General features: G+C 40.4%; 1 protein-coding gene across 1 annotated transcript in view; it reads left to right on the top strand.

Moving 5' to 3' along the window:
- The window catches only part of LOC117461747 (epidermal retinol dehydrogenase 2-like), an 87,209-nt gene that overhangs the window by 32,391 nt on the left and 39,949 nt on the right, over positions 1 to 14,869 (top strand). Inside the window, exons 3-5 of the mRNA XM_034103645.2 lie at positions 2,810 to 2,941; positions 4,744 to 4,843; positions 12,200 to 12,344. Of these exons, the coding sequence (XP_033959536.1) occupies positions 2,810 to 2,941; positions 4,744 to 4,843; positions 12,200 to 12,344 (377 nt within the window). The remainder of the gene's footprint in view (positions 1 to 2,809; positions 2,942 to 4,743; positions 4,844 to 12,199; positions 12,345 to 14,869) is intronic.

The raw sequence follows: 14,869 nt of genomic DNA, 5'->3' as shown, positions 1-14,869 counted from the left end.
CGATGCTCGCGTTAGCATTTCTCCCCCGGGGTTAAATTGTGTATTATAGAACGGTGACAGTACTCTTCAAAGGGTTCATGAAATATGACTACTACTCTTACTGTTTAACATTTTGGGTTACTTAATGTTACTTCATATTAAGGCTAATAAAAATGACAAGGCTGTAATGCTAACTAACGTGCTAGCTACTAGCTAGGTAGCTAACTTGATCCAGCCACTCCTGGTCCTTTCATCAGACGGGAAGCGAAAGAACGAGCAAGACCCATTGCTAGTATGATAGCAACCTGGTACTAAGCACACAGGCATCTTGTTAAAGTTATCTTATCTTAGCCAGCGCCATATAGATAGATTCTATATATATGGTGCTGATCTTAGCTATCTCTTAGTGGAGGAAAACAATTGTGACTTCACTTACGCGACTCTGGGATTTGTAGTCTTTCTAGTTGCGTATTTTTCATCGTCTTATATTTCAACAGTTTTACGACAAACTGTGACTTTTTTGACATGGAAATAATTTTTTAAGATTGACAAACATCGTAAACCATTAGCCCATTTAGAGGGAAGATATGATTGGTCAATTGTACTGTCATTTGACATTACTCTCTCGTTCAGTTACGATAGCGGGCCCTCTGTGAATGTAGAGAGGGACCAACAAGCTCTCCCGTCTTCACAGTAACTCGCAGAGACGGCATTTAACCCTTCACATTCCAACAGAAACTGAACAGGCAGATTCGAAGGATTTATTTATTTGGAAATCTTATTTTAAATACAATTAAATCAAGTTATTTTCGTAAAACTAATGAAAAATGTAACAAGTCAGCAGTCTTGTCCATGATTGTGAAGCCCACTGAACCAGATTGAGAGACCATTTAAAGGCTCAGGAAACCTTCGCAGGTGGTTTGAGTTCATTAGCTGATTAGAGTGTGACGCTGTGAGTCTACAATATTGAACTTGTTCACAAGATTCTAATTTTCTGTGATACTGATTTTGGGGTTTTCATTAGCTGTCAGCCGTAATCATTAAGATTAAAACAAATAAAGCCTTGAAATATTTCACTTTGTGTGTAATGAATCCATATAATATGAGTTTCACTTTTTGAATTGAATTAATGAAATCAATTAACTTTTCCACGATATTCAAATGTATTGAGATGCACCTGTATAACACCCGACACAGGAAAGGAAAACTCAAAGAGCATAATAGGGCTAAACAAGTATTGTTGTAACATATAATATTGTATCATCACCTTGGTAATGGACCTGACAAGATGTATTTGGATGGAAATATCTACTAAGTAGCCCGGGAACTTTGTGCAATGTATAAATGGCCACGATGGGCTCTCTTTTCACCTTGAGCTGTTGAGACATTGCTCCAAAGCAGGAAGCAATGTTGTAACGCAGGATAATTAATAGACAATCTGGATTGGCTTAATAAGAATAATGTATCTGAGCTGTAGGGAGACATGAAAACCAGTGCTTTATATAATAGAACTAACAACAGAAACACTGACAACACATCACTTATTCCCCAGATGATAACTTAATAAATTCACAATGATTAAGTCAAACATTTAGCAAGACATACAACTAATAAAGTTATTCCTCAGCACACCACGTGTCTTTATCTGTCAGCAGACAGATGGTTTCCAGCCAACATTATTTGTGCAGGTGTGAAATGCCTTGTCAGTGTCAAGCAGACACCTCTTCTCAGCACTTTGTGAAGTAGTAGCTGCTGGGGTCAGGAGAAGAGCTAATCTTAGATCAGGCTCCAAGTCAGAGACAAAGCCATTGTTAGACTGCCAGACGTCAGCAGAGGCAGGTCCTGTCAGCTGCCATAACTCCATGTTAGCTCTGTGACTCACTGGAGAACACATCAACATGCATTGGTTAACATCCTCTCTGCAGCTTGTGATGAGCAACGAGTAGCATCACAGTTCCCGAATAACCTTTCATTCATATCATTAAAATAGTAAGGTCATTATCAATGATATAGCTGCTGTTTAGCATGGAGTATTATTATGTGGCTGCTTCTTGTCGTAGATTGTTAGTCTGGTAGCTAGCTGTTGAACATAAAACCGTTTTTTAAGTGACATTAAGCCCAAACTAGCTAAATTGAGAAAATATGAAAATAGTTTTTGTATTAGAATGGGAACAGGAGACCACATTTTACGGCGGCAGTGGCTCAGATTGTAGGGACTTGGCCTTTGAACCGAATGGTTCCCGGTTCACGTCCTGATCGTACAAGGTACCAGGCTGGCACCTGATGAGGCACGGAGCCCTCAACTGCTCTGGGCGCAGGCGCACTGGCTGCCCCTCGCTCTCCCTCTCCTCAACCAGTGTGTTTAATGTGAGTGATGAAAGTAATTTCCCCTTCTGGGATTAATAAGGTATATCTTCATCTTTATTAAAGTTGTAAAGTATGTTTCTCTTTGTCAGGTCTTTGTATTTAGGTTGCGAAGTTTTGGAATACAAAATATTCAAGGGACAACTCAGAGTACACATGGTAGTAAGCATGTCTTTAATCAGTAGCATTAGTCATGGAAACATGTTCTCCTTGGAAAGGGTCTGTGTCCCACATTTTGAGAACCGTGATGTAAACAATGTAATTCCTGGAATAGTGATGTATTCAGGGTCTCAACAGCCTTTTGCCTGGTCATATTACGAGACAAATGTATCATATCTGGAATTTCTTTATGCATGGAACTGAATTTCCCCTCTGGGATTAATACAAATTAATTTTAATATTAATCCTAATCTTTGAAAGTATATATTTACAAAATAGGATCACTGACCTACTTTTCTGCATGCAGGTGAAGCGGGAGGTGGGAGACGTCAGCATTCTGGTGAACAATGCTGGGATTGTGACGGGGAAGAAGTTCATGGATGCTTCGGATTCCCTGATTGAGAAGACGATGGAGGTCAACACCATGGCTCACTTCTGGGTCAGTCAGACACAACATACACACACAGTTTACCTCTGGGTCCAAATTATTTCTTACAGAGACTTGACCTGATTGATGATGAAGAGACAGATCAGTCAATATTGTAGAGATATATTATTTTTTTTAATCATTTAGCATTTCTTTCAAATAATGTTCTAAATGTAGGCAGGGCAAGGAACTCCAACACAATATACTTAAGCAATAGCTCACGACAGGCCGTGGTATATGCTCATTATATCACAGCTAAGGGGGTTGTCGACCCTCCGCTTCGCGTCGGGCCGAACCACGCCCCTTAGCTGTGATATAATGAGCATATACCACGGCCTGAAGTGAGCTATTGCTTTTATAAAACGGTTACCAAGTGTGGCAATATGAAAGAAAAATACACACTCTAATTTAAATAGTTTTTATTAGTAAATAATGATGTTCAAAATAAAATAGTCCCTCCGTTGCCTTCTGCACGAAACATAGTGCGAGGTGGTTGCTATGCAACAACACTAACAGCTAGCGAACATATTAGACAGAGAGCGTTGATCCATTATTTGGCTATTTATTTACATTCATGTGTATGTTGCTGTTTATTGTGCAGCCACTGGAAACCTGTCCAGCATCAGTAGCATGGCTTACGTGGTTACTTGTATAGGCTGAGGTTGTTCTAGGCTGTTGCTTGGCGTGGTGAGAATATTGCTCCACTTTCTCCGGTCCCTGAGATTGGGCTTCCAGTAGCTCTGGAGAGAGCTTTCGCACCTGTGGCTATTAACGGTCATCATTTCTCTGCTTTGTTTCAAGACCCGCATCAGAAAGCTTTTGAATGGTGGTCCTTTTCCAGTTGGTCTACCTGCTCTTCACGTAGCTCTGCATGTCGTCGTTACGGTGCTTTTATTTCTGGAGATAAGCACTCCTCAATCCACTCCTCCATAGTAAGACCCCCCCGGAGGTCCAAGTTAATCTTAAATGTTTCCATCTTATGCTTTGTAAGTTATCGTAACGGAAGCAATTTAAATATATTTATAAAACTGACAAGTCAAATCAAGCAATCTGATTGGTCGATAGTGTTTTTGCGGACCTCTTTGATTACAGATTTGAAAACATCGTTGCTTGCTTTAAAAGTAGCACAACTCATTATGTCAGACCTTGGAAGGTTTCTAGATATCCCTGCCCTAATGCCAAAGGAACTGCACACTGAATATGTTTTGCCGTTTGATGTCTATGTCTGGACCGCGGTGTAAAAGGAGGGTTTCTGCCCCGTTACTTCTGCGCTGCTTTCTTGTTCCAGTCTGAAAAGCAAACTGCAGGCAGTTTGCTTTTCAGCCCAACGGTATACTGTTTTTCGCAGACGCGGAGGGATACTGACTTGTTGTGAAAAGTAACTTACAATTCTACCCGTGGTATACGCTCAGTATATCACGGCTAAGAACCAATCAGATTGCTTGATTTGACTTGTCCGTTTTATAATATACAATTACATTTGATTGAATCATCAATACATTTCAGAAAGATTAAATCCAGTTAAGCGTTAAAGTTTTTCCACTCATTTGTTTCTTCCACGACTACATATCACATAACTGAAATTCTAGAGTTAGGTCATGTGACTTCAATAAGCACATTTCCTCTCTTCATGAAGACCCAAAGATCCAGTTAAAAGTTCAACGTTGAAGCATTGAATTGAATTTAGATTGATCAAAAATACTCCAGTATTTAATGATGTACTGTGAAAGTCAATTGTCCTCTGAGCTCTACGATCAAACCCTGTTCAGGTCTCTATATTAAATATCATGCTTCATTTGCTCTTCTCTGCTCAGACCTACAAGGCCTTCCTTCCCGCCATGATTGCCAACAATCACGGCCATCTTGTCAGCATTGCTAGTTCTGCTGGACTCATATCCTGCAATGGATTGGCAGGTATGGATGTTTCTGCTTTCCCCATTGTTGCATTGAAATGATCCATCCTTAACATGATCCAGTTCCATTCTTTCTTTGTCTAGTTGGCGGGGTGTTTAGGCTCGACCCTTTTCAACTCATACGTTCTCATTTTGCAACTCAAAGGTTTACTAGAAACATTTTCTGACAAAATGTGACGGCTTAAAAGTTCACACGATTCGTATTTGATCAGTGCTGATCAAATACGAATCAAGTGAACTTTTTAGTCCTGAAACAATCTCAACATGTGATGGGACCTCCCAGCAGTGACATTGCTTCAGGAAGTGTGAGAATAGTTGTATCTAGAACTAGATACATACTTGGGACTAGTGCTGCATACCGGTACGCCGAACCGGTACTGGACTTGTAAAAAGTTTCGGTTCAAGTCCGGTTTAAACCGGAACGTCGGGAACCGGTACTTGGACTCGCAAAAAAACTAGCACTTACGTATATTCTGGTGTCTGTGGTTATTTAAACATTCCCTGATGAACGTTATTCAGCGTCAATAAATGAGTGCTAATCCCAGTGTGCTCAGTGTACAACATCACATGTCATTTCACCTTCGATTCACGGTTTGAAAACGTAGCATTTCGCCACATGCTAATGCTAACCGGAAGTGAATAATTTTCAGAATAAAAGTATTAAGTTAATAGTTAGTGAACTTCCGTTTTTTTTAAGAATAAAACTGATTTCAATTAAATAGTGTATTTAATTCAAAATTACGCCATATCAACATTGATTTGAATTTCTAACAGTATGTATGTACATCACTATGTATGTAGTATGTACTGTATAATGTACACATGTAGAGTTGTAGAAAATACATGGTGTACAGACAGTACAGTACACTGACTGTACAGTCAGTCACTACAGTGTAGCCTATACTGTATACTAGGGGTGTAACGGTACACGTACCCTTCGGTTCGGTACACGTGTGTACCGAAGTGTACCGAACGCATATAACTTTAAACGTAAAAAATTGAGAATGTGAACAACTTCTTGGAAGTAATCTCAGGTGCTGCGTCGCAGCATTCAGAGTAATTTGCACCCATTGTGATCAACGCGTCATAGAGCGAGCAAGTCATTTCATTGGACGAGCTGGTCAGAGGGATGCGGTCCAATGTAATCAGTAATTTGAGGAACTGTCGAAATGGCGAACGCAGATAAAGTTGAGCTCGAAAATCCTCCAGCATCATTGAAGTCTCCGGTTTGGGAACATTTTGGTTTCGCAGTTACGTACAAGGATGACGGACAAAGACAGGTGGACCGAACCAAAGCTGTTTGTCGGCATTGTTCAACTAACATTGGTTACGCGGCTGGCAATACATCAAACTTGCACACTCATTTGAAAAGGCATCACCCGAACGTGAATATCACCGGCACCAAAAGACTGAAGTGCAAACCCAACTCCCACTAGCATTTAAGCCTCCACCACTCGCAAAAACTTCAGACCGAGCCAAAGCTATTACAAACGGCAAATATCCTTATGTTGCCATGTTAGCAAAGCGCTACCTGGCTGTATCTGCTACCTCTGTCCCTAGCGAGATGGTGTTCTCCACGGCAGGAGACATTGCTAGTGCCAGCAGATCTGCCCTTTCAGCAAGCAATGTGGACAAGTTCATTTTTCTTTAAAAAAACATGAAAATACAATGACCAGCAAGTCATAATGTCAAACTGGCTGCTTAGGTACTAGTACAGTACAGTTCAAATACAGATAATTTCAGTTCATCGAAAAGCTGCACCTTAATGTTCATTTGATTATATTTTATATTTATTTGAGTGAATATTCATAGTTTAATAATAATTAAAAACCCTAAACTAATAGTTTATGTTTTGTGAGTACTAGTACAGTAAAGTTCAAATACAGATTATTTCAGTTTATCGAAATGCTGCACCTTAATGTTTATTTTATTATATTTTGTATTTATTTGAGTAAATACATTATTCAGTTTAATAATAATTAAAAAAAAATATGTTATGTTTTGTGATAATTTCTTCTGCTGTACCGAAAACGTACCGAACCGAACCGTGACCTAAAAACCGAGGTACGTACCGAACCGAAATGTTTGTGAACCGTTACACCCCTACTGTATACTATAGTAGGTGTGTAACAGTGTAATGCGTATAGTCTACTCTACACTCTACCTTTCAGCAACGCTTTAGGGATTTAGGCTCAGTCAGCTCAGGGACTGTTTGGTTACTTTAGTTTGGTAAATGAAATAAATGTTTGAACTTTGTAGTAGTTCACTGTAGTTGCTGTCATAAGTCATTTGTAGACTAAGTGGCAAAAACAGTTTTTTTACATTTGTACTTTGTAGAGAAATGTAGACACAAGTTGGAAGGGAGCGCAATAAACCTGACGAGTTTGAATTTGAGTTGATTATGAGTTAATTTTCAATTGATAATTAGCTCACAGTAAGTTCACTTTAGTTACTCACGCAACTACAAGCCATGGGTTCAGGTCCGGACTTATAAGTCCGGACCTGAACCTGAACCTCCAGACTTGAGTCCGGACCTGAACCTGAATGTGAGTCCAGGTACGCAGCACTACTTGGGACTGGGTGAGAAAGCTTCAGATGTGTTCAGGGAGGAGCTGTGTCACTTTTATTGCTGCAGCGAATGTCTTTGTCAATTCTCCTACCGTAACTTCCAATAAATAGTCTGTGTCTGACTTCTACTTGCCTCTGAATGAAACGTCAAACCTATTTACATATTTTGTTGCTGCATCCTGTAATTAAAGTGTCGAGGGTATGATGTTTTTAAGTTAATGTTCCAGATCTGTAAACATGTCACTCCGAGAGTGAACCGTCTATCAACATCTTTACATTGACCTTACATGTAAAGCGACGAGCGAAGTATTGCATCTCATCCAGTATGAGCATCCCTTAAAGCTGCTTCTGTGTCTGTAGTGGTTTTAACGAGCACAGTTGTAGTTTCGATGACTCTGTAGTTTGTTTATCAGCCGTTATATTTGTATTATACATGTAGTACTAGTCACCATGAACTTTGTCTTAGTCTAAAGATAAGTGATTGTCCCAACTCCAGGGCTGTGTTGGAAGTAATAAAGTCATCATACATGACACAATAGTAATTAAGTTCCATTCAGGTGACTTAATCTGCTCATAGTTCAAACGGGTAATTCACAGTGTGAACATATAACAACATGCATATTGTTCCGGGCCCTAGCAGTGCTTAAGTCTTTTTTAAATGTATTTTCTTTAAGGCAGAATTACATTTATAGAAGAAACAACAACACCAGATCGTGTGCCACAACTCTTTTATGAAATAACTGAGTGCATACTTGTATTGCATGGACTGGGTCAAGTTCTGGCCCTTATATGTGTATCATGTGGCCGGGTGTCACACATTGCACCTTTTTTTTTAAATGTGAAGGTGTCACATTTTCATTTAATTACAGATAATCTGTGATATTTTGTATAATTTCAACACCAGGGAGTTTATATCTGAATGCCAGACCCTGAACGTGGTGGTGTTTAAACACATTTGATTATCAGATTATCTTCAGTGCAGCTGTATGGCCATTTTAAGGCTGAACTAATCACAAATCACAGTAGAACATTGGAAACCAATTTTGATTGTTGTTTTTTTAAAGGTTAATTTGACAATAGCATCTGCAAACCTAGCAATGTTAGTAAATGTGGAAGTGGAGCCATGTAACTACATATGTTTGTTTTGTTTTCAGTACAGATCAGTCCTAGTCTTGTATCCTCTTTGTTTCTTTAATGATATGGGTTTTGGTTGAACTTTGTTTGAGAAGCACTGGCTGGCTTCTGCTGACTTCATTTGTCGACCAGATAAGGATTCCTTCATTAATACTTCTCTAAGATAATCACTCGTCGCCCTCTCACCCATATTCAGCAGAAAGATTAGTGTAACTTATCAATATTGACTCTTCCTGGGTTATATCATTCAAAAGATGTAGCCATGGCACAAGATAAAAACTGGTGTAACAAACATGTCACATGAATGCTTTGAATGTGCATGATTCAGTGTGCTCACTTCCTACTTCCTCTGAATGAAACCGGAGACACAGAAGATGCAGTGTGAAGATACGCTGCACTGATTTTCAAATACATTGTATTCTAAATGTTGAACAGCCTTAGGCCTGAAATCCACCATTTGTCCATCTCCTCTACAATCTGACTGATGTCAGCTCAGTAAAGCATGACTTGTTGATATTCTGCATATTCTAACATTTGCGACACAATTCTGCCGGTGTGAAAACGAGGACCTTTAAGTCACCGCTTTGAAATGGAGTTGAAAGCAACACAAAGGAGTTGGCTTTAGTCTTAGAAAAGTTGTTCAAATGAAATGCACACACACCAGATTCATCTCCATGTCAACCGCACTTGGTGGGGTTAGATCAAGCTCCCAGGAAGTGGACCAAGTGTTGAAGCACATTATCAACAGTGGCCAACGGTGGTACTACAACCTCTGTGTCAGTCAATTGTCCTCCCTTAAAGACTTTTCCCATTGACTTGCATCGGGAGAAAAACATCTGTAAATCAGTGTCATGGTTTTTTTTGGTAATCCAACTTCACAGTCTTACATTTAAATAGCTTTTTAACATTTTAATAATTATAAAATGCTCTGATAGCTGATTCCAGGCATATTTCCCCTCTCACTAAGCCGAGCCCAGACATGACATAGTGGATTGGAGGCGGGGTTTAGGGAGAACACTAGTGTGCATGCTCTATGGCCCAATAGATGCGTTAGTTAGCTGGAAGAACCAGGTGCTATTTGTTCTGGAGTTAGACCACTTTGGCTTCATTCTCTACTGAGCAACTTTCATAGGACTGAACGGGGGCCGCCTCCAAAGGTGTATCGAGTTCCCTTTATACCTCCATGGGTTACACACACACACACACACACACACACACACACACACACACACACACACACACACACACACACACACACACACACACACACACACACACACACACACACACACACACACACACACACACACACACACACACACACACACACACACACACACACACACACACACACACACACACACACACACACACACACACACACATAACCTGTTCATAAAGTCAGTCGTAAGAGGTTAGCTACTTGTAAAGCACAGTATTGCTGTGCACCAAGGTGCAGAGCCTCCCTCACATGGAGAGGTGACTCATGTGATGTCATGCAGAGCCTTCAGGCTATTCAAAACAGTAAGAATATTTCTCCATACTCTAAACAGGCTGGCTTAATGTGGTGTGTTTGTCAACGTTGATGACACTGTATGACGTCATCTGGATTCGTACACTGTTTTATTGAGTTGGCATGGAGAATTGTGAGATTTCACTAAACATTGACGACTAACATTGTTTAAATTGTTGATATTCTATCTCAGTAGGGTTGGGTACCGAGAACCGGTTCCGACATTTCAATTCCAACGGCATCATTTAGAAATGTGAATTTCGGTTCCGCTTTTCGATGCCTGAGGAAATGTTTCTCGCCGCTCTCCGTAGCCTACTGCATGACTGCGGCGGGGCGGGAAATGTAGCGTTGGACCTACACTTCTTACAGTGTAACCTGAGACCAGGGCCGGCCCGTCGCACTGGCGTTATAGATGTTCGCCTAGGGCGCCAGCTCTGGGAGGGAAAACAAATGTCTTGACCGTTGGGGCTCATCCTAATTTTCGGCCTTGATGTAACAACATTCATAATTAAGTAAATGTAACACCCTTTTCACCCCGGTTACACGTTTCATTCGCCCTGTACGATGGGCGCTGCAAGTGATGACAATGGGGGATGTTGGCTTATCTGGCACCCGCAGCATCCTCATCTTCAGTAGTTTTGCTCCAGTAAAATAAATAAATAAAACATGCCAATTAACACCACACATTTGCTCTAAATGTCACCATGTCCATTGGGGGAGGTTACTTCCTGGTTCAGCAAAGGGCGTGGCCGAGCGCAGAGGGCTCATAAATACTGCAAGGAGCCAATTGGGACAGATTGGGACAAACCACCTGCTTCCATGTCAAAGGGGGGATTTGGGTTTTGTCAGTGTCCTGTGTATGATGTGACTATTACTTATCCCTTGGGTTCAACTTGGTTTGGCCAAGCCACTATATAGGTTCCTTGGTTTTTCATTGCAGCAGGTCCGTTTTGTTGAGTTAACACCTGTTATGTTTCTTTGAGGTATTTTCTGTTGACCTCTTTTATAGGCCTTGCTATTATATGATGGTTTGTGGATTTTTGGGTAAATAAAAACCCTAGTTTATTTAAACCACTCATGTGTCCTGTTGTCTTACTGCTTGGTCCCTGACAGGGTCTCAAACATTTTGATCACAATTTATGTAAACACATATTTCCAAGGCACTCCTTTATAATTATTGGGATAAAACAGGTTTGAAATCATTCCAATGTATACTATAGGACAGTAAACCAGACATATCGTTTTAAACTGGAGAGATACAAACATATGCATAAATAAAATAGTAAAATAAGATATGAATGAACAACAAACATAAAATACGTTACATGTATTTGTTATTGGCTATGGTAGGTTACTGGTTATGCTCACATACTTATTTAATTATTCAAATGTAAACCGATCTTTTTCATATGGGTGTTTAGAGTTGTACCCCCTAGATCTAGTCTCTAGTCATTCTGCTTAAAGTGCACCAGATTGAAGCATTTTACTTTAAAATGTTCAAACATTTCTTCCCGGTATGCCTGAGAAGGCAGGTATGCTTGTTTTTCTCAACAAGAACTGTTTTTAAATGGGGGGGGGGGGGGGCTGTCCCCTAAAGTTGGACTGTTGCACTGTTGTAGCTTCGGTGGTTCTCAGGTTACAGTTACATAGCAGTGAATATAATGTGAATATTACTGTAAGCTAACTTGTGTAAAAGTTTCTCAAATGTATTTTTTCTGGTGGAAGAAGCATGTATAATTTTTTTACCCTGCCCCTCAAATAATCAAAATTGAGAACCGTTAAGAACCGGAATCGAAAAGTAGAATCGGAATCAGAATCGTGGAAATTCAAACGATACCCAACCCTATATCTCAGTGTGCTTTTTATTAATACACACATTTTTTTTTTTTAAACCAAAACAATTAAAAGAATTCCGGTCACCCATTCCCCTATGTTCTGAGGGTTCAGTGTGGAAGATCTTTATGAGTATGATATACAACATTAGTATTAATGCACTGTGTTCTTACATTTTTACTTGTGTGTGTTTTTGTCTTAATGACTTTAAAGGGAACATGTGGTTGGGTTTGAGAGTGACTTAGCAGTATTTCTAGGTTTTACTGTTGCTTTTAAAATGCTCACGCTTGCCTCCTCTTCTCTCTGCAGACTACTGTGCCAGTAAGTTTGCAGCAGTAGGCTTTGCGGAGTCCGTGGGTCTGGAGCTGCTGGCCACTGGGAAACATGGTGTGAAGACAACCATCGTGTGCCCATACTTCATCAACACAGGAATGTTCGATGGATGTCAAACTAAGTACGTCTCTTTACAGGATTTTTTTTTTTCTCTGTTCATTTAATGTCTCCAGACCTGTAAGGGGTGTATCACAGCAAGGACTTTGGCCATATTAGCTACTATTTGTTCAGGTTGCCCGGGAGTAGCCTACATTAGTTTGTTAGTGAGTAGATGCTATGCTTGCTCTCGCCTCCGCTTACTTTCTTCTGCTGATTTTCCTATTGTTCTTATCTGAAAACGTTGAGCAGCGGCTCCGCGAGTTGTATTACTCACTGGGACTGTTATTCTTTGTAGATGGACAGAGGACTCTTGTCATATTTTAAAATGTTAACAACAACCTCAGTCCTGCAGTAGCATGGCCTACCTACATCTAAAGCCTAGACTGCGTGCTACTTAGCTTAAGCTAGTTAGCAAAAAAAGGCCTCTCCATCTCTACTGATGACTTCCATAAACTTCTTCTGAAGATTGCTGTGTTGGAAACTAAAATGGACCGGTTGGAAGTTAAAGGTCCCATGTCACGGCCATTTCCACTGATCATAATTCCATTGATGAGGTCTACTAGAATAGATTTACATTATTCATGTTCCAAACTCACATTGGTTTCTCACAGCATCTCTGTAAAGTATGTGTATTCACTCTCTGTCCTACACGCCTTGTTGGAGCTCCTGCCCCCCCCCTCCCTATGAGCCCAGTGTGCTCTCGTCTTTTTGTGTGAAAAGGCCACGTCATATAGGGAATCATTGACATAGATCAAATCTCTCCCATTCTCTGTAATTATCTTCGCTCGTTGGCTTTAGTCTAACATGGCCTGTGTTAATAGCCTCTCAGATTGTCTTGTCCTGAGTGTATTGAGGTGTGCATGTGTCTGGGTGTAACAGCCCATTTACCGATACTCATGGTGAAGACATGATGAAGACATCAGGTTAAGGCTTTTATTGGTCATGCGCTCATAGCTACAGTGTAGTTATGACGATGAGGTCACAGGCTCCTCCAACAGTGCAACACAAAGAAACAGAAACAACAGAAAAGATGGTGTAAGTAAATACAAGAAGAAAAATAGTAAAGAGGTGGAATAGTGCAATAAGAGTCTACAGACTCTTATTGCACTATTCCACTATTTTACTATTTCTTTACTGGCTGCAATTTAAAAAGTATTTATCTAATATATCATATTCAATCACTTGCACATATGCAAGTGATTGCTTATGATGGCACATGGTCCAGTGTATTTCCGCCGGCAGCTGATGTGTTGAAAGTATCTCGTCAGGACTTTCTTCATATTGGTGGTGTTAAAATCCCCGGCCACAACAAACGCCATCTCTGGCCGTGACATCTCCGTCTTGTCGATAAATCCAAACAACTGGTCGAGTGCTGTGTTGTTGTCAGCGTGGGGAGGAATATAGACTGCTGTAATCACAACCGATGTAAATTCTCTTGGCAGATGAAAAACCCGGCATGTGATCATGAGGTGCTCTAAATGATGGGAACAGTCTGAAGAAATAATCCCCACATCTGTGCACCAGTTATTGTTTATCATGACGCACACACCACCTCCCTTACTTTCCCCTTAATTAACAGTCCGGTCGAAATATAGTGAATCTGTCTGGAACAATGGCGGAGTCCGGGACAGCGGGGTTGTTCCAAGTCTCAGTGAGAATGAACACGTTACAGTTCTTAACGTCCCGTTGAAAAGCAATCCGACTTCTGAGTTCATCTAGCTTATTTCCAATCGATTGAACATTAGCCAGAAGAATACTCGGAAGAAGGGTCGGTTTCCTCGTTCCTTTCATTGTGGCCAGCCTAAGGCACACCTGTGCAATAACCATGCTGTCTAATCAGCATCTTGATATGCCACACCTGTGAGGTGGGATGGATTATCTCGGCAAAGGAGAAGTGCTCACCATCACAGATTTTTTCAGATTTGTGAACAATATTTGAGAGAAATGGTTATTTTGTGTAAATAGAAAATGTTGTAGATCTTTGAGTTCATCTCATGAAAAATGGGAGCAAAAACAAAAGTGTTCTGATCTCTTTAATATAAGAGGTTTCTGTTATTTTCTATCCTTTTGATAAAGTAATGTTCCAAGCCTGTTGGAATGACCTTGTTTTCGTTCATTAGCTGTAAGACATTACATAGTATACTATATGTGAACATATCGAAACAGTTCTAAACAAAAGCATCGCTGTTGCAGTGCAACACATTTCAAATGATCTGCTCACAATTTTTGTTATTGACACATTTTTAGAGCCAGCATTATACAAAGAGGATCTCTTTTGTTATGCACACACACACACACACACACACACACACACACACACACACACACACACACACACACACACACACACACACACACACACACACACACACACACACACACACACACACACACACACACACACACACACACACACACACACACACACACACACACACACACACACACACACCCACCCACAGGTACACTCCTGGAAGTCCTGGGGTCAGGTTTTGAATGTGTTTGCAGACTAGTGTCCATCTGTATTTCTGTCTCTCTGCATTCACC

This window comes from Pseudochaenichthys georgianus, chromosome 17, assembly GCF_902827115.2.
Source record: "Pseudochaenichthys georgianus chromosome 17, fPseGeo1.2, whole genome shotgun sequence".
NCBI classification, from domain to species: Eukaryota; Metazoa; Chordata; class Actinopteri; order Perciformes; family Channichthyidae; genus Pseudochaenichthys; species Pseudochaenichthys georgianus.
Note: the sequence above shows the minus strand (reverse complement) of the source record. Positions and strands in the feature narration are given on the sequence as shown.